Genomic DNA, 20,880 nt, shown 5'->3' on the forward strand with positions numbered 1-20,880 from the left:
ACTCAATGCCCTTCCCTTCTACCTTGCTGCTCTGGAGCCTTACTGGTCAAGGCCCCATCCTAGCATCGCGCTGAAGGAGCTTCTTTTATGATGCCATATCGCCTGTTGACATTTCCCATGTTCTGGGGAGAATGTTACCACAAGGCTCAAGGTGTTTGGTTCCCCTGAGTAATATCCGAAACTATGACCGTCATGAGAACATACCTCAAATATTTGCTTTAGGTGAAGAAAAGACCCAACTCTATGTTTGAAATCTGGTTTCCAAATTTGTAACCTTAGAGGAGATTATCACTTAGGGAAATAAACTCTTGCTCCTAATTTTGTCAGCCAAATTAAAACATTTTTCTTCTTCCTCCACATTTCCTGGAGGTCATCTCCGTGTTTGTGTTAAAATATCCATTTTAAGCACATAAAACATCAAGTTTCTGATGTGTTATGGAGGGTTTGGGGTGAATCCGTTGGAGTATAAACTTTTAGCAAAATTAATCATCACCAGAGAAGAGAAATTGTCATCAGATAGATCCTTGGGCTACTGTTTTCACAGACTACGTAGGAGAAACTGGAGGGAGCTGTCAACTCAACAGGCAAAGCCCTGGTCTTCCTCATGCAAAAGGCCAGTTGCTTCATGTTTCTGTTGCCAAGAATGCAAGCATGAGCTCTGAACCCCCAGTTTCAAGCAGCTGTATTATTAGCAAATGTGGAGTGTGTTGTATTTCCAGTATATGTATGTGTGCGTGTGTGTATGTGTGTGTATGTGAGAAAGAGAGAGAGAGGGAAGCAGTGCTTAACATTTCACTATGGCCCTTATTAATTTTCAAAGCATTTATCCATCAGTAATTAGCAAGCCTGCTCTGGAGCCCAGAAAACCAGGGCATTAGTATTAATTTCACACTGAATGTAGGAGAGACAAAGTGATCATAATAATATGAAAGATAGTTTTGCCAGCAAGCATTTGGGGAGCCCTTTTCTGTGTGAGAATTGATAGTATTTAGAAAGTTTCTAGCTTCAGTCATCCTCACATTGCTGTAATTTTAGGACCAGGTATACAACTTTCGTTTTCTTAGTTTTCCTGGGTCTTCTGCCGTACTGCTTCTCCTGTGACCAGAGCCAGTACTTACCAGCTCCTCCAGTCCCCTCGGGGTCAGCAAAAGAGTGCAGCTGGCGCCATACCACCCGATCTGTCTCATTGACAACTGATGGAAAAGTGTGTTTGCTCAGGCAATACATGTTTTGGAAGGAAGCCTGTGCTAGGATTTATTTATTGCAGAATCTCCTATCCCTGCACCGTGTTTGGATACATAACACTTACAGTAGGTACTGATCACATAATTTATAAATGGGAAAGGAGGGGAGATACTTGGTTTATCAATGCCCAATGAAATTTCTGAATGATAGAGACTTTTTTTTCCTTTTTGTAATCAAATGCAGTTCTGCCAGTTTTCTTGATTGGTATTAGGTGGAAGTCTGCCTTGGATCCAGAAGCCACAGTGGCATTTGCCAGCTTCTTATAATTCATGGACTTGGCGGGCAGCAGAATGTGCTACCTCAAAATAGGCAACTTTGGCTTAAAGATTATTTTGAGCTGAAGACAATGAAGAAGAAGCAGATACAAGAAAAGCCCTCCGCCCTTCCCCTATTTGACTAGAAGCAGCACATAAATTTGTAAAGGGCTTCCCCTTTCCTCTCTGTAGCAAGAAGGACAGAAGATAATCATAGGAGACAATTCTAGACCCCCATCAGCCCAGAGACAGCGGCCAGAGGAATCTACGTAACAAACCTTGCCGAAACTAGCCCTCATCTACCATTAGTCTCTCCGTTAGTCTTCCTGAGATTTAATGCCCCAGAAGCTCAAAGTCCTTTTCCTTTGCCTTGTCACGTCTCTAAAAATGTATTCTTCTTTTGTGGAGGTGCCATCTAAGCCCAGCTCCTACTCACCCCCCCCGAGTTACTCATCTCTGACTTCTCGCATCTGTTTATGGGGTGCACCTGTCAATAAATTCCTATTTGTTTTTCTCTTGTCAATCTGACTTTTGTCTGTGTCATTTACAGGACTCCAGGGGGGCAGTATCCAAGGGTAGAAGCAGCTTAATGGAAAAAGAAAAGAACCATGACTTTTACCACTGTACAACCTAAAAACAAAACACTAAAATCATCCATATCCTGAAAAAAAAAAAAAAAAGCAGCCTTTTAAGAAAATTTAAAACGAGCTGACTGTAACTTCTGGCTGTGTCTTTTTAAAACATTATGGCTTAGGGGTGCCTGGGTGTTTCAGTTGGTTGAGTGTCCCACTTGGGCTCAGGTCACGATCTCCTGGCTCAGGTCACGATCTCCTGGCTCAGGTCACGATCTCACGGTTTGTGAGTTTGAGCCCTGCATCGGGCTCACTGCTGTCAGTGCAGAGCCCGCTTCAGATCATCCGTCCCCTTCCCTCTCTGACCTTCTCCTGCTTGCGCTCTTCCTTTCTCAAAAATAAATACACATTGAAAGAAAAGAAACTTATGGTGTAAATCTGTGTATCTGGGGTTTGACGAGCAAAGGGGTAGTCCTGTGGACCGGCAGCCACCTTCTTGCTGCTTCGTTTGACATTAAGTTTCTCTGGTTGATATTTGCAGATAGGTGTCTTGGAGTCTGCCAAATGGAATCAAATCTTGGTGACTGACTGGAATGAGGTGAGGAATGTTGCCGTCAGGAAGGTGAGAGCATTTCTTCCTTACACCAAAATGAATTCCAGATGGAGTGAATAGTGGAATACACAAAAGTGAAACTGTAGCAACGCTGGAGAAAACACGGGTCCATTTTCCTGATGATCTGTGAGTAAGGAGACCTTTGCGAGCATGACGTGAACCTGAGAAATCCCAGCCAAAAGAATGACAGAGAGGAGCCTATAGAATTTGAACAACATTGCCGTTCAGAAAGAATACCCTCAGAGATCTGAAAAGACAACCAGCTGAAAAAACTTGCAACTTGCAGCCTAGAGAAAGGTCTGGTTTCTTTCTTTCTTTTCTTTTTTCTTTTAATTTTTAATGTTTGTTTATTTTTGAGAGAGACAGAGAGTGATGCGGGGAGGGGCAGAGAGAAAGAGGGAGACACAGAATCCGAAGCAGGCTCCAGGCTCTAAGCTGTCAGTACAGAGCCTGACGCGGGGCTCGAACCCACAAACTGCCAGATTGTGATGTGAGCTGAAGTTGGGCGCTCAACCGACTGAGCCATCCAGGTGCCCCTGATTTCTTTTTCATACAAATAATTTTTACAAACTAAAAATTAAATGAGGAATGAACCAAGAAACCAACAATGAACAGGAACCGACAACTCATGGTAAAAGAAACACAGATGAACAATAAAGAAAATGTTTAATTTTAGTCAAAAAATTCAAAGTAAAAGAGCATTGAGTGGCCATTTCTTACCTATAAAACCCACAGGAAGTGTGATAATGCTCACTGTGGGCAAGAGAAGTACAAAAGATACTCTCATAGCCCATCGGTGACATGTATAATTTGGGACCGCCCTTTGGGAGAGCAGTCGTCGGTCTGAAGCATGATTTTAAATGTCTGTGTTCTTGGACCCGGCAATTCCATGTGAAGGAGTTTAGCTTGCAGTTATGCACACAGAAGTACACAAAGCTGCGAGGATGCTCATTGCAGCATTGTGTACTGAAATAAAAGCTGGAAATAACCTAAAGGACCACCCAGAAGGGAGTGTTAGAGAAATTACAGTGTGTCTATTTCTTAGAGCACTTCTATTATAGCTCTTGGGGAGGAAGGGGTAGACTTGTAGATGCCAATATGGAGCGACATCTCTGCAGATTTTATTATTTCTAAAAAAAATTTTTTTTTCAACGTTTATTTATTTTTGGGACAGAGAGAGACAGAGCATGAACGGGGGAGGGGCAGAGAGAGAGAGGGAGACACAGAATCGGAAACAGGCTCCAGGCTCTGAGCCATCAGCCCAGAGCCTGACGCGGGGCTCGAACTCCCGGACCGCGAGATCGTGACCTGGCTGAAGTCGGACGCTTAACCGACTGCGCCACCCAGGCGCCCCTGCAGATTTTATTATTAAGTGAAAAAAAAAAAGCCAGGAACTGAATGTGGAGAATGTCGCAATATATTTAAGGCAAAACTCAAATGAATACATATATATTTACACCTACATATGAATACATGCCTGTGTACGAATAAAATGTTTATGCCCAGATATAAAAGACATTTTTCATAAGGCTGAGTCTGGGAGTTGAGATTGGGGCGAGGGAGAGTGTTAAGGAAGGGGGGGGGCTCACTTCTCCTTGTATACTGTTGGGTGCTATCTGAATTACTATTATTATTTTTTACATAATACATTCCTTTGATAAAAACTTGAGAAGAAGATGGGTGATTTCTTCATTTGTCCCTTATTCCTGTATACCTGTCACCATATAGGGAACCTCAAGGGGAAACCAAATTCTGGACTGCTCCAGGCTGAGCTGTTGCATCTGACGAGGAACTTTTCAACCAGTTTTGGATGCAGCAGCAGCAGCAGCAGCAGCAGCAAGGCAGGACCAGCACACGTTATTCTCATTGTTCGGTGCTGGTCCTCACTGTGGCTTAATTTAGCGGAAACACATTAAGCCTATCTGGGTCATGTTGCCGAAGCCATTTGGAAAACCAATCTGTGATCTTTGTCCTCTTAGTATTGATTTTTAATTCCAGCTCTTGTTGATCATTAGAAAATGCAGACAATGGCCTTCTCCTTTCTTCCGAATAGCCCTTCAGGTCACTCATTCACATTTTTTAGGCTTCTCCCATCTCTGTTCTACCACTTAATCCTTTAACCCTAATGTGCAATTTCCAGGGGTCTCTTAAGCATCTTTTTCATAGAGCTTCAACAAAAATGGTGAAAACTCCACTGGCAGCTGTGAGGCTGCCCCGGTCCTGCCTGGCCCACCCACTGGCTGGGCTCGGCTGGTTAGTGGATGGATGTGAACTCACAAACCTTCTCACCAAGCCAGTCCTGCAGAGCCATCTGGAGTATTAAGGATTTCAGGATTTGTCTTCTGATTCTGCTCAGGGCTGCCAGCTGGTGGGTGTTTACAAGAAGGAGCCTCTCACAAAACGAGGGTGCCCCATTGTCCCTCATGAATGGACTGTCATCAGCCCCTGGGAGCAGTGGGGTCTGTTTTAGAGAAAATGACTGAAGGTGACACTGTGGAAACTGAGGCTTGGTGCAGACATTACCAGGTAGCCAGTGAAGGAGAGCAGAATGTGCCACCCCAAAAATGACTTGTAGAAGTTCAGGACATGCCACCCCAAAATATGCCCTTTTGGTATATTGATTATTTTGAGCTGTAGGTTCTTGAAAAACAGCAAATGAGGGGGAGGGTCTCTGCAAATGCCCCCTTATCTGCCTGAAATAGATCCTCCAAAAGGAACTCAATTGTTAAGAATCCCCTCCATGGGAGCCTCATCAACCAGGGAAGGTGGAGTCATCATAGGAGAAGAGGCCCCCGACACCCAGACAGACTCTGTCACAAATTCTCACACCTCCCATCTCTTCTTCTGAGGGCCCATTCATCTTACCTAAAAATCATTTACTCTCTTCTGAGAGGTGCACATCCCCCCCCCCCCCCTTTCCCGCTCAAGACTGTATTTAATTCTGAATTCTAAACCACCTCAGAGGGTTACTCATTTTTCCCTGGGTGTTTCCCTTGTATACATCAGATATACATGCTGCTGAACTTCCATTTTCCTCTTGTTAATCTTTCTTTTCCTACAAGGGTCTCAACTGTGCACTCAGAAGGGTGGGGGGGGGATTATTTTCTTCCTCTACACAGGTCTGTCTGTCTCCTTGGCCAGGACTGGATATCCTTCATCATGTGGCCTTTCCTCAGTCCCTGAGGCCCACCCTTCCCTTATACTGGACCGCAGAAGTTGTTCCGTGGTGGGGACTCAGTGAATTAATTGTCAGAGATTGACTTTTATTGATCAGAATGTCATGAAGATTATTTTAAGTGAAAAAAATCTGAACAGACCAGCAGCTAGACTTCTTTTACATTTAAAAAAAAAAAAAAAACTTCATAGCAGCACGTTCCCAAAATGTAACTGCCACAAATCCTGTGGGTCAGGGTGGGGGGAGGGTAACTGCTAAAAAGGAGACTGTCTGCTTGCACCCAGATGAGAACATCACAAACACTCATGCTTCCCATTTTTTTCCCTCAAAAGCTCATGTGTATCCTAAACGTCCTCTTTTTCCTTAGAAACTCTTTCCCCTCACTTTTTTTTTTTTCTGCTAAGGTGGTATATAAACCCCCATCTTAACTGTTCAAGGAGCCATTTCTTTTCTGCACTTCTATATGTCTATGAATAAACTCTGTCTTTTCTTTTAATCGGCCTTTTCTTAGTTAATTTACAGGCCCCACGCAGTACAACCTAAGGAGAAGTTTTACTCCCAACACAGGACACCAAAATTTTCCAGGAACTGTTATTTATCAAGTGTTGACATTATGTGGGGGGCAAGGCCAGAGTTTCAATATTCTGTAAGAAAGCCAGGATTCCAAATTGTTTATGGCAAGACTTTGTCACCATCGCACAAAACAAATCTATGCACAGAAAACAAAAAAAGAGGATCTCCATATGTGGTAATAGGTCATAAAGCAAAGTCTTAGTAATGAAACTCTGGAGGACTGGGTAGAGGAAGAGTTAGACAGGACGCTGGGATGGAACAGAAGGTCCAGAACCTGACACACATGTATGTGGGAACTGATGTGTGCTGGTGGCACACAGTGGGGGGAAAGTTGGGTTCCTGAATAGATGATGAGGGGGAACCAGCTCCCTAGAAGGACAAAGGCAAAAATGCAATGCTCCACACAAAAGCAACCTCCAGTTGGACTGAAGACTTAAAAGTGAACGGTGGATCCGTGAAGGTAATAGAAGAAAAAAGAGATGTAATGTCAGAGAATATCTTTGTGACCTTGCATGGGGAAGAGTTTTTTTTACTCAGAGTAAATACACAGATTATTTCAAAAATAAGGGTTCCTCTTCAAAACAGGGTGCCATAGACAGATTTAATAGACGAGTGATAGACAGGGAGGAGATATTTGCAGTGTCTGAAATAGACACTGGGCTAGTATTTAGAACAGATGAGGAACTCTGGAAAGAAGATTTAAAAATACTCCAAACAGAAATCCTGTTAAAAAGCGGATGAGGGAATGAGAGGGAGAGGCAGTTCACCGAGAGGAGAAATGCACATGGCTCATCAATTATGTGAAGGAAGGTTCAACCTCATTAACTACTGAAGAGATGCAAATTACAATAACTGCATTTCTCACACAGGCAAACGTGAGAAAGCGGGATAATACCTAGAGCTGGCAGCACGTGGCAGGCCACAGCCCCCAAGGGCAGACCTTCTGGGGAGCAGTCGGCTGTGCTGAGTGGCGTTAACCCTGGGTATTCCTTCCTGGGTGTGTCATAGGAACACTTAAATAGGACCGCATGCAGCCATGGGGGTGTGTTTTGCAGCATCATTTGTGGTGACAGAGCGGTTTAGGTGTCCATCACTGTGACAATGAGGAAGTGGAAGGCTGCAGATAGCGGACAGAGGCAGGGCGCTAGCTTGACACGGATAGGCCATAAAAACCATGGTGTTGAGGGAAACAGAAGACGGGTCATAATTTTGTACCATAATCCCTTTTATGTAACTAACAATCACCCAAAAATATATTTTTCCATACCCCCACTGGAATGTAAGCTCCAGGAGGGCAGAGAAATTAGGGTTTCGATGGTCTCTAAGTGTTCCCAACCTCTAGGACTCTGCACATGGTAGGTGCAAAAGAGATAGTTCTTGAGTGAACAACACATAAATACATATGTATGTTCATAATTAATATAAATACATTCAAGTGGGTAATTTTTGGGGGTGGGGGAGAATGGGAATGAGGATAAAGTGTATGTGAGAAACAAAAAATGATGATAATGTTTTATCATCTGACTCATAGTTCTATTCACGTTTTGGTTTTTTTTTGTGCCTGGGTGTCGGGGGAGCACTAGGAGAAAAAATACCAAAATATGAATTATTCTTAGATGGTGGGAATTAACACTGACCTTTTTGTTCCCACTGTTTTTCTAGATTTTCTAAAAATCTGTAATCAATGTATTTTATGTTCATCATTCCCAAACCCAACACTTGAAAATGTCTTTGAGAGGGGCAGTGCCCCGATACCAAGGTTCCCCCTTTGCTTCTGCCAGCAACCTCCCACTTCCCTCCAATACAACACATAACACACTTTTACAGAATTCTAGTATCTCTGTCTCTGCTTTTACCTTGACCAGTAGAAAGCATTAGCAATCTCTCCCTTTTCTTCAAGACTAACCTCCTAGTTTTAGGACTGTGTTTGGCTTCCTAAAATAACTGACCTCTGGCCTTCTATCCTGCCCTGTTCTGAGGGTTTGTTTTGGTTCCTTTCTCACTCTTCCCCAGTTTATCCCAACTTGGTAGTCTACCCCACTATATTGGGTTGAATAGCGTCTCCCCCAAATTAACATCCTCCCTGAAACTTCAGAATGGGACCTTATTTGGAGATAAGGTGTTGCAGGTGTAATTAGATAAGATGAAGTCCTACCAGAGTACAGTGGGCCCTTAATCCCAAATGATTGGTCCGTATAAGCCTGTTCTCATAAGAACAGGATAAAAGACAGAAACAAACAGAAGATCACTGTGTGACAACAGATCAGAGATTCAAGTGATTTGTCAACAAGACAAGGATCTCCAAGGAAACAAGAAAGAGGCAAGGAAGGATCTTACCCTAGATCCTTCAGAGTAAACATGGCCCTGGTAACAACTTGATTTTCAACTTCTGGCCTCTAGCATTGTGAGGGAATCACCTCTGTGTTTTATTTTTTTTTAATTTTTTTTAACGTTTATTTATTTTTGAGACAGAGAGAGAGCATGAACAGGAGAGGGGCAGAGAGAGAGGGAGACACAGAATCTGAAACAGGTTCCAGGGTCTGAGCTGTCAGCACAGAGCCCGGTGCGGGGCTTGAACTCACGGACCATGAGATCATGACCTGAACCGAAGTTGGACGCTTAACCGACTGAGCCACCCAGGCGCCCCATCACTTCTGTGTTTTAAGTGCTCACATTCATGGTACTTTGTCACAGCAGTGCTAAGCCTAATATATCCCCCTATACTCAACTGGGTGTCCATAGGGAGGATTTTCAGTGCCAAGAAAAGCCTTGCCTGCCCCTAGTATCCTCCTTCTCTGGTTTTCTCAGCATCCAAAAACTTGGAGGAAGAAGAGAGAGAGAGATCTACTTCATACTTTTATTTATGCTAATACTAGTTCCAGCTGAAAAAACTGTAAGATAAGATTTAGCTATTTTCCTCTAATGAAATGTTTATGTGGTCATTGCAGCCAACAGAAAAAGATATCTTCAGAATCTGGAAGATGCACTGGAAAGATTAAAATCCAGTACAATTCTCTTTTTTTTCTTTAAAAAAATTTTTTTAATGTTTATTTATTTTTGAGACATAGAGAGCATGGGTGGGGAAGGACAGAGAGAGAGGGAGACACAGAATCTGAAGGAGGCTCCAGGCTCTGAGCTGTTAGCTCAGAGCCTGATGCGGGGCTCACAGTCACAGACCGTGAGATCATGACCTGAGCCGAAGTCAGATGCTTAACTAACTGAGCGACCCAGGCGCCCCTCAGTAGAATTCTTTTTCTTCTGGGGATATCACTTCTGAACGCACTTTCCAATACCTCTGCTCTAGCAATGAGCAGTTTGGCCTGGGCCACACCCTTCTCTACCTCCAGATACCCGGATAGAAAATGGGAATCCTTATTGCTCTCCTGCCCTGCTGCTACTCCATGGGGCTCCTGTCTTGGAGGAGAAGATGAGGAGCCTGCACTTCTCTGCCTCCTCTCTCTGTGTCTCTGCACTGTGAGAGCTCCCTGCTGGGAAGCACGGAGAGTCCCCAGGGACAGAAGAAGCAGGGTCCCTGCACCTCACGGACAAGCAGGCTGTCCTGGACACATCCAGGAGATAGATGGTCACCTTTTCTGACTGTGCCATTGCTCCAACTGTGCTGAGTCCCCGGCAGATTGAGATGTGTTTGTTCTTTTTTTTTTTTTTTTTTTTTTTTTTAGTATTTTTATTTATTTCTGAGAGAGACAGAGTACGAGTGGGGAAGGGGCATAGAGAGAGGGAGACAGAGAATCCAAAGCAGGTTCCAGGCTCTGAGCTGTCAGCACAGAGCCCGATGCGGGGCTTGAACTTGTGAACTGCGAGATCGTGACCTGAGCTGAAGTCCGATGTTTAACTGAGTGAACCATCCAGCTGCCCTGAGATGTGTTGGTTCTTTTGCTCTCATGTGCCACTCACCCCCTTTCTGGGAGGCCCCCCTTTCCAACAGCACTTGTCCAACTCCTCCAAGCCTTGTCCCCTCCAGTCCATTTTCTAAGGCAGGCACAGTGGGTGTTTCCAAAGCACACATATGAGTCACTCACTCATTTCCTGAAACCTTTTGGTGGCTCTTCATTTACCCGAAAATGAAGCCCAGTTTATTAGGTGGTAAGGCCATGGGTGAGGTGGTGTTCTTCAGTGCCTCTGTCACCTGCCACCTCTCCCTTTTCCTCCCTATAATGTGGAGCCACTTAACAGTTCTCTACATAGGGCCTCTTTCCCCTATCTGTACCGAACTATTTCATGTGCAGTTTTTATGCCTAGCGCCATCTTTCCCATTCCCTGCTGGCCGTGTAGGTCTCCCATAGCCTCAGGTTCCATTTAAACATGTCTCCTTAGAGAAATCTTTAAACACACATGGTCAGCTGTCCCACTAAGTCAAGTTTTAAAACCTCCCTTTAAAAAAATAAAATAAAACCTCCCTTTTACTGCTTAGCACTCAGCATGATTTGTAAAGCCCCATTTATCTGTATGATTGTATGAAGAATGCCTATCCCCTCCCCTGGATTATCAGGTCCTGAGAGCAGGAACTGTGTTTATCTTATTCATCATCATCCCAGCACCCAGCCTAGAGCCTGGTTCATACTACAGGCTTAATAAATGTTTGTTGCAGGAATGCTGGATTTTCAGATAGCTCTGTAACAAGGTCTACCCAGTCGCGATATTCTCTGGGCCTACAGACCATACTCGCATCCTGTCCTCCTGACATGTTTTCCACACTTAATCCATGAAACTGCTCCTAGTAAAATACATGCCTGCGTGTTGATGGGGTGTGCAGCATACTTGATTAATGATGTCCTATGATGATTAATTTATATAGCATTATAACTTTTTTTCAGAGAAAAATCCTTCATTTCTATTTGATTTAATTTGTGCTGCTACTCATCGACTAATATTCTCTAGAACTGTCTCCATTTTGTCCATATCTCTGATACTTTACGCTGATAGTTGCACTTGCAGAGGAAATGATATTTTCCCCATTTTTTTTTTTTTGTATGTGTAGTGATGAATCTTTTCTACGGAGATATTTTTCAAAAAATAATCTCTGTCTGTATTTGGCAGGAGCTCTGCCTACCCATTTCCTTCCTCCCCCTCCCCTGCTGCTCTATCTTTCCTGCCCATGCCATTTCTTTCCACAGCAATATTTTAGCAGCGCTTGAGGCTTATGCACTTTCAGTGGTCTGCATTTTTCCAACTGGAAATATTCTCTTGGCCTGTTTTTAACCAGGGAGTTCACAGGTAGTAGTTTTTCTCATTCCAGAAAGATCTTCAGGGGTTGGGGGAAGGAAGCTTAGCAGAGATCAGGAAGACCCTCTGAATAGATGAGGTGCTGAAGCTTAAGTTACGTTTATTGGGAGCAAAGTTGTGCCGGGAATCCAGTGGGCTCATCTCCACTGAGCTCTGGGTGGTAGGAATTATGTATGTATTCTGGGTCGGTTGGGTTCCCTGCAGAGTTTTAAATTTTTTTTTTTCAACGTTTATTTATTTTTGGGACAGAGAGAGACAGAGCATGAACGGGGGAGGGGCAGAGAGAGAGGGAGACACAGAATCGGAAACAGGCTCCAGGCTCCGAGCCATCAGCCCAGAGCCTGACGCGGGGCTCGAACTCACGGACCGCGAGATCGTGACCTGGCTGAAGTTGGACGCTTAACCGACTGCGCCACCCAGGCGCCCCTCCCTGCAGAGTTTTATATTGTTCATCTAATTTAATCCTCATCGGCACTCTGGGAGGTCACTGTCATTAATTCACTCACCACTCATTTATTTATTTACAGAGATTAGGGTAAGAGCCAGTGTTTGGGTGGGGGAAAACAGGCATTCCATTTCAGACATGTTACAGCTCTAATGCCCCAGTTTTCAAAGTAAGAAAAGGAATTTGCAATAGATGCCTAAGATTGCACAGTTACCAGGAGATGGCACTGGGATTAGAAGCTGGGTCAGTCTGATTAGAGAGCCAAGTTCTTGGATCTCCATTCCACAGGCTTGAGGAAATGAAGCATGGCTGCACTGGGTGCTCAGCAGAGCCTGTTCCCTGCTCTTGTCCTCATCAAGCAAAGTGGCCTCCTTATCCCGCCTGATTTTTTGTCACCCAACATACACTATCCCTATATTTTAGAGGCTGATACTCTTGGCATAAACCCTAGGAGAGGACAATCACATAACTTCAGGCATTCGCTGTGACCCAATGAAAAATTGTCATGAAAGGATACATTAATTAGCTCACTTCCTATGATGACTCATTAACAAATGCCCTGGTGAAAGTGTTCCTCCAAATGCTTAGGTAGGAAAATAGAAAAAGAGCTAGTGTGGGCAGAAGTCATGTCTGTCCCTTCTCCTGAGATCAGCCAGTCCCCTGGATCTTGCTCTCAGACATGGAAGCTGATGATTCTGGCCCCAGTGTGGACCTGTGGACTGGCATGTATGCCCTATTCTCACCATACCTGCATATGCTCAGGTGGGGGGGTGGTCCCATGACAGTTCATCATGTGACATTTGTGATCCTTTTCTTCTTACATTCTCTATCACCAGATGCTCAAGCAGAGGGCTTGGGTGACACAGTCTGATCCCTGAGGGTACTGGGGATTTATATATAAGTGAGTGCTTTAAGGAGTTTTCTGCCAGATTCTCTTTAAAAAAAAAAAAACCAAAAAACAAAAAACCAACAACTTGCTTTTAAGATGTGCAGCCTTGACAGCTTAAAAAATATTTTCCTGAAGGAAAAGGAAACAATTTTCAAGTCATTTCCTGCATGTTAAATAGGCATTTGTTTATACTACCAGCCTGGCTTTCAAACTTCAAGGAAATCTATTTTCCCAGAGTGTTGGCTTATAAAATTTAAAAATCCTAAAAATATTCAAAGCACGACAAACAGGTGCAAAATGCAGATTCCACTGGATGCTGGGGCAACCCACGTATTCAACTTGTCAGTACTGCCTCAGGCCCTGGGTGGGCCTTCACTCAAGCTTTCTGGCTTCTTGGCTCCCTGGCTCCATATGGCCTGAATTCAGATGTGCTTTGAGCTCTCCCTACCACAATAAAAAGACACTACTCCTCCTCTCCCCTCCTCTTTTCTCTTCCATTTTGATAAGTTTGCAAGCAGATTACAAACTGTCATCTCAACACCTTTACCTTACACAATGGGACCTCACTAGAGATCATAGCAGGTGGCAAATTGGTCTGATTTATCATTATTTGCATTTTTAATTTGTGGTATTTTAGGCCCAGAGAGTTTTTTTTATGGGTCTTAAAATGGCAACACAAACATCGATACATAATTCATCATCTACTTTTCATAATACCTGTGGTTAACAACCCATTGACATCAACACTTGAAGCAAGATGAAGCTACAAGCTTTAGCTGTCTTGCCCCCCCCTACTTTTCTCATCGCTGGTCTATAAGAATAAATTGCTGATGGAAGCACAATCAGCAGCCTCCATACTGATGTGTCAACATGAAAAGCCTGCTTAGTTGTAGCTTTGTTATTATTCAGAATGACCAAGTCTTAAGTAATGAAGGTAAAGTGTTTGGGCCTCCACGGTCCCTTGACTTGGGAACATGGGGTGCTTTTAAATTTAAGCAAAAGGTCAAAGAGCAGGAGGGATACCCCAATCCTCACCCTGTTTTCTCTTTCCTTCCAAATCCCTAAATCTCTTTCCACAGTTTTCCCCACCCCTTCCTGCTCCCACTGGGCACTGCTGTTGGCATAACTCTGGGATGGAAGAGAGATTAGCACCTCTAATCCTTTTGAAACATCAGCTTTATAGATAAGCCATATGCATATACAGGATGCCCTGGAATTTGGGAAGATACCAGTGAAATAAAGAGGATCTTCAGCAGATTTACCAGAAGGATGATCAGTGAATATAGCCAAACAGACTAATTCGAGAGAAATGTGAAGACCTTGTTGTGTTCTTGGTGGCAGAGACTGTAACTCAATGGGGATAGAGAAATTCCTAATTTTTTCCATGCTATTCCAGGTGCCTCTACATAGAGCCTGTTCCATCGGGATAAAACATCGCACGCCAGTCTTCCCATGCCAGTCTTCCCTTTCCTTGTCTCCTACTATATAGATAAACCAGTTAATCAGAATGTCATTGGTGCCCTCCAGGAGTTTAGTGGTTCCTGGCACCATATAATGCAGCATATGATTGGTCTTATGTTATTTAATGTGTGTTGGTTTGATCCGCTTACCCACCCTGTACCCTTCTGTAGAGCTTTCCCATTTACTGTGTCTCTCAAATTGCTCTATTAGATTCATACACGTAGGAAGAGTTTAAATCACAGATAAAAGTAATCACGTGCTTCATCAGTTGAAATGATTATCCTTTGAGGATTTCCTTCATTCCTTTCATCAAGTATTTCTGGAATGCTTACGAGATTACTGAGCACCATACACGGCATTAGGAAGGTCTCATTGAATTTTCGCATCTTTTTAGACCCCAGAAGATTAGAGATGCATGAGAAAAATCTTTGAGGAGATATGTAATTTCCACAACAAAAATAATGGTTTGCTAGCAGGCATCTGACTCTAGCCACAATTTACTGGAGACCTTGACATTGGCTGTACTTCTTGCTAATGACTAGACTCTATTCTGGTGATAAATTACAATGACTTCAAAAATAATAGACTGGGCAACTGATTGAGGTTTCCATGCATGAGTCTGGTCAGGAGGAGCCATTCCCAGAGTGAGTGTCTTAGAGGATCTGGAGGATGACATATGACACCTCCTGTCGGAACCCGGTATCTTTTTGTACAGCTGATGATACTGGGTCATCAGCATAACACGTGGCTACAGTCAGCTGTGTGTCGTCCCTTTAAAGTAGGACAGACTCCTAAAGAGTGTATTTTAGAACCACACTTGCTCTTTATTCTTTTATTACAAATTGACTTGTCTTTTGCTAAGCTGCTCTCTTCTCTGAGAAGATTTATAATGTCAGGAATGCACATACAAGGATAGTTGAATAAGTAATAAAGTTCTAAAGGAACGCTTATGTTAATTTATAATGCGCCATTTGTCGACAATGTGAAAGACATTATTTCAAACAAAGGTAACTAGAGGGATGTTAATAGCCAGCAAATGTATTTATGCTAACTCTTATTCTGAGTAAGTCACTGCATTGTGGAATGGATTTGTCATCATGTTAGTAGTGTTCTTAATTGTCTCTAATTTTCCTAATTTACTTTTTAAATCAAAATATCATGCTTTCCACAAACTTCCACTTTTAGATATTATATATACTAAAATATGCTAGACTTTTAGTCTTTGTAAAGGAAACAAATGGCTCAGATGGAATTCCAAATGTTAGTCTAGCATCGTCTTATTTAGTAAGGCTGGCATGTTCCCAAATTCCAGATAAGTAGAGGATTGTGCAATTAGCCACATAACCTGATCCAAAATTTTTTTCCTTGAATTGTTTTTTTTTCTTGGCCAGAAATATCTAAATTAATTGGGTTGGCCATTTCTTTTACAAGGCCTGTGAAGATTCACTCTAGCTGAGGGAATAAGCTGAGGGAATAAGCAAAATCCCACCAAGCTTCCTTGGGATATCATTGGTCTTACTACTGGTGGGTGGAGTTTATGGTACAGAAACAAGGAAAGAACAGGCAAGACCTACGTTCTTGGGAGCTTCTTTGGGTAATTTCTCCATCTCCGTCCACCAATTTTTTTAGCTGAGGCTATGGACAATGCAGGAATTGGGAAGTTGCTCTGCTTCAGTAGATCAGTCCAAGATAGGGGGAACACATAGGGTAAAATTAATTATAGGACTCTTCATCTATTCACAGTCTGCGGTACCCTGCAGCTTTTTGTGAGCCTGGCTCTTCTGTCTGTGGCTGTGGGTGATCTATTCCTTCAGAGAGGCCTCTGTGGTCTCACGCATACACAACTAAATTGTCCCTATCTTTAGTCCCAGGGCCTCACACTCCAGGTCCTCTAATTCATCTACCAGTGAACTAAATTTCCAGAACTTAGCTTCATCATTTTAGCCCCCTTATTGCAAGTTTCAGTGGCTCTCCCGTGTCCTACAGGATAGCATCTGATACACAGAACCCTCTGAGATCTGCCCCCAGCTCATCTCTGCAGCACGCCTCCTGTGTGCCCCTCCAGGAAGTCTTTATTCTGGTCACATGCAGCTTCTCAGAAGCCCCCTGACTGTTCTGGGCCATTCTGGATATCACCTTCACTTGCCTCCTCCCAATTCCCACCTCTCTCTTCCCACTGATCTAATTCCTCCTGCTCTGCAAGGCCCAGCCCCATTCTGTTGCCTCCTTTGAGATCTCCCTGAACACTGTGTGGTCCATGGGGCTTCCCTCGCTGTGAATTGGTACCCATCCTCGGCCACCTATTTGTGTCCCTCCAGGGACAGCTCTTACAGCGACACCTTATTTGGACAATGCACTTTTCTCCTGCAGGTTAACCTCTTTTCCCAGCTCCATGGTCAGCCATGCATGTGACACCTTTTTGTATGTTCCATGGCATCATAGGCTCTGATAAGTTGGCTCAGGATGAGAAATTATGAACCTAGTTGTAGCTCCTACCCTTCCAGGCATACCTTCTGCAGCCAAGAATTTCTTCATCATTCAAAGACAAATGAACCCCGAGAATCCCAATGCATGAACAATTCCCAGAAAGGCTAAGAGCTAGCTCTGGAATGCCTAGATGAGAACAGCGGCTTTGCTACTTACTAGCTGTATGATATCTCTCTACCTGTGTGCCCTCACATAAAATGGGGATTATAATGGTATCCAAATTAATGGTTGTTGAGGGGACTAAACAGCATCATATAGGTAAGGCAGTTAATGCTTGGCACACAATAAGTGCCCACGAAATATTCTCACTAAGTATTATTAAATAGTGTCAAAAGAGGGGCGCCTGGGTGGCGCAGTCGGTTAAGCGTCCGACTTCAGCCAGGTCACGATCTCGCGGTCCGTGAGTTCGAGCCCCACGTCAGGCTCTGGGCTGATGGCTCGGAGCCTGGAGCCTGTTTCCCATTCTGTGTCTCCCTCTCTCTCTGCCCCTCCCCCGTTCATGCTCTGTCTCTCTCTGTCCCAAAAATAAATAAAAAACATTGAAAACAAATTAAAAAAAAATAAGTAGTGTCAAAAGATTTAGGTCCCAGTCTTCTCTTTAACAGAGAGTGTCAATTGACAATTACTGCACAGGATCCCTCCACCACTCAACAGTGGACTTTGGAGATGGGTCTCCCCTGGGCTAGCCTGGTAGTCTAGGTGTTCTCAGGAGGTGGGGGAGGGGGGATGCATCGAGAGAGTTTTGCCCTGGGCCTGTCTACTGAGGTGACAAGTCCAATATTACAGAGATGGTTTTATTTTCATTCCCATGCACCTTTTCCTGAGCCCCTTGACAGAACAATAGTAATAGCTTGCTACAGTGAGAAAGGCTGCAGGCAAGCCTTTCTAGCACTGGCTGTGAGACCGAACACAGATCAATGCAGTTCAGGATGGACAAGACAAAACCTTTCAGGTGACACAATCAAGAAGTCCAAGACCTGGACTAGGAAACATGCAAGGTGTCCTAGACACTCCAGAGCTCCCTGGGGGCAGAGCTGAATGAGGCATTTACAGGACGACCGCAGTATCCTCCTGCCTGTGTGCTGCTTGTCTTGGATAGATTTGGACTTACGTCAACCTCTATTTTACATGTATATGGTTTCAAATATCCCACCTAAGGGGCTGCTTTTCCTTCAGGCCTGCATCTGACCAGGTCGAGGAGGTCCCCTTCCACCCCGGGCGCCAGCGAGACCCCAGGGCCCTCACCCTGCGGGAGACCGGAAGACAACTCATTTGACTACTGGACACACCTGGAAGAGCCCTCTGGGCAATCTGTCTGTAGAGTGGTGAGTGGGAGAGTTACCTTGAATTCAGTCTCAATGTTGGCTAGCCTGGCCAGTTCGTTGCTCAGCTCCAGCGCGGTGAGCACGGGGTCTTCGCTGGACAGAGACAGGTAAGCAGCGCTCGCCAGCCCCTTGTAGGCGTTCATGCGGGAGCGCGAGTGGCTGAAGGAGTCCTTCCGCTGCTTCTCGGTGCACTCGTTGCACTTGCAGAAGTAGTCGTGCGGCCGCTCGATGCGGGCGCCCTTGAGCAGGAGGATGTGCACGATCTCATACTCCTGGCAGTGCGCCGCTAGGATGATGGGCGTGATGTCGTGCGAGAAGCGCGTGCCGTCCTCGTCATAGGCGTAGAAGTCGTCGTCGCGCAGCTCCTGCTCCAGGGGGCTGAGCGTCAGGCGCTGGCCCTGCGCGAAGGCCGGGTGGTTGAGGATGGCCTCCACGATGCGCACGTAGCCCTTGCTGATGGCGAGCAGCAGCGCGTCCCCCACCCGCGCCAGGTTCTCCTTCTTGAGCAGCAGCTCCGTGACCTCCAGGTGCTCGTTGCCCACGGCCAGCTGCAGGGCGTTTTGCCCCATGTAGTCCACGCAGTTGAAGTTGAGGGTCTTGGACTCCTCCAGCATTTTCCTGACCACGGGGATGTTGCCATACTCGGCTGAGTCCAGGAAGCGCTCCTCCTCGGGCGTCAGGCTGGTGCCCTTCTCGTTGAACATGTAGGCGGGACCCCGGATGGCCTGGCGGCGGCCCTTCTCCCTCAGTGTTGTGTGCCGGCGCTGCATGTTTTTGAAGGTGCTGCTCCCCAGCCTGTGGGGGAACAAGGCAGAGATGCTTGGTTACTCTCTCAGGGCCCTGCGGTGTCCCCAGGGGCAGAACAAACAAAAATTGCTGAGATAAAGAAGAATCTCATGATCGGGATTTTACGACAAATCATTTTCCTCTTACTGAGATTAAGACAGATTGGCTAACCTAACTATTCCTATTCATAGAGAGGAATATTGATGTAGTTATCCAGCGTCTGTGACCCTTGGATGGAGGAATGATGGCAAACTGAAATGTGGGTTTAGGTTGGTGTGTAATGAGAGCTAGAGGGGGAGGGTGTGGGGTAGTGATGTGGTTGAAACAGGCCAAAGACTGTGGATTTTATTTCCATTTGTGCAAAGTTTAGTACCGCACCTAACGTCTCTGGGCTTTAGTATATTGCTTCTCTGTGATTTCACCTGTACAATGTGGGTAGCTTTTTGTGTGTCATAAGGTCCATAGGAGGATTAAATGAGGTAACATGTATTAGAAAATAGTGTTGGTTTTATTCTGTACCCTCCTTCCTGTTGCCTTGCCCAGTTCACCAAGCGGTCTGCTGTAGAGATGGCCACTTTGGGTACTGCCGCCTTGATTTCAGGCGCATTTTCCCCATTGAGCTCCCTCACTGTGACAAAACCATGCAAGCATGGCCACATGCCTCTGTTTTCTGCATTCAGTGTATGCCTATGCCATGTGGGGTCTGTGTTTTCTTTCTGATGCCGGTGCAGCCTAAGCAGATACTAAAGGACAAGATGTGATAGGGAGCAGGCCTAGACTCATTGTCACTTAGTGGTGGCTTCTGAGGTGGCTCCCCTGAGGAAATTCAGCTGCAGCTTCTTAAGATCAAACCTGGATTTTTGTATGGATGGAAGAACAGGTCGGCTTAGATGGTGGGTTTATTCCTAATTTGCTCTTTGCTATTGTGGCATAGTGTAGAGGTTAATGCTAATACTACTAGTAATAACAGCTAACATTTATTAAGCACCTATTACATGCTACTAAATATACTAAGAAGTTAATAACCTCACATATATTACTTGTATAATTCTTGCATTTATCCCATGACGTAGATGCTATGACTGTCCTCATTTCAGGTGATGATGCTGACACAAGTAGGGCTGAGAGACAGGCTTGGAAGTCAGAGGACCTAGAGTAGGAGTCCTGGCTCCACCTTTGGCCAACCTTGTGACTTTGTGCAAATTACCTGATCTTTAATTCCCCAGGGTTTCAAAAAAGGGCAGATAGCTATAGGGTAATTTGAGCTTGAGTCAGATATGCCGGCTTCAGCTAGCATTGAGACTTTGAGTGGATCCCTGGCTCAAGATACTTTAACTGTAACGCAGGATTTGGGCCAGATGTTCCCTAACTCTCTATGAACGTGAGCATCTGATTCTCCAATTGGCCCTCTTCTTATTTTCTATTCTTTTTTTTTTCTAGTCTACCCCTCACTCACATTATTCAAGTGATAGTAGAACGGCATACATTTCAATAAGATGGTATCTATTCTAAAGAGTAAGTGCTTGGGGATTTATTTTGAACCATTTTCCACGTTTCCCTGGGTCTGTTTGTTAGGGGTCATGTTTCCATGCATTAAGAATATTCAGTATTTAATTTAAGCCATTTGTAAAAAATAAAAGTTTCAGAGGAAGGCCTTTAAATTAAATCTTGTGTTTTGAGATTAAAAAAAAAAATGTTCCATTCAGTGTGGGGAAATAGGTTCTACTTACATAAATGTGTTAGAAAAAGGCTTAGGGCCGAAAGCTGCCACCACGGGGCAAAAGCATCCAGGTTAGGTAACGAGATAAAGT

The 20,880-nt window shown here is 44.5% G+C and overlaps 1 protein-coding gene across 2 annotated transcripts in view; it reads right to left on the reverse strand.

Annotated features, from left to right (window-relative positions):
- The window catches only part of TRPC7 (transient receptor potential cation channel subfamily C member 7), a 131,114-nt gene extending 112,042 nt beyond the window's left edge, over positions 1 to 19,072 (reverse strand). For both annotated transcript variants that reach the window (XM_045059283.1, XM_006927698.4), the window contains exon 1: positions 18,301 to 19,072. In XM_045059283.1, coding sequence (XP_044915218.1) covers positions 18,301 to 19,053 — 753 coding nt within the window. In that variant the 5' untranslated portion in view covers positions 19,054 to 19,072. The remainder of the gene's footprint in view (positions 1 to 18,300) is intronic.
- Between the last annotated feature and the right edge of the window lie 1,808 nt (positions 19,073 to 20,880).

This window comes from Felis catus, chromosome A1 (genome assembly GCF_018350175.1).
Source record: "Felis catus isolate Fca126 chromosome A1, F.catus_Fca126_mat1.0, whole genome shotgun sequence".
NCBI classification, from domain to species: domain Eukaryota; kingdom Metazoa; phylum Chordata; class Mammalia; order Carnivora; family Felidae; genus Felis; species Felis catus.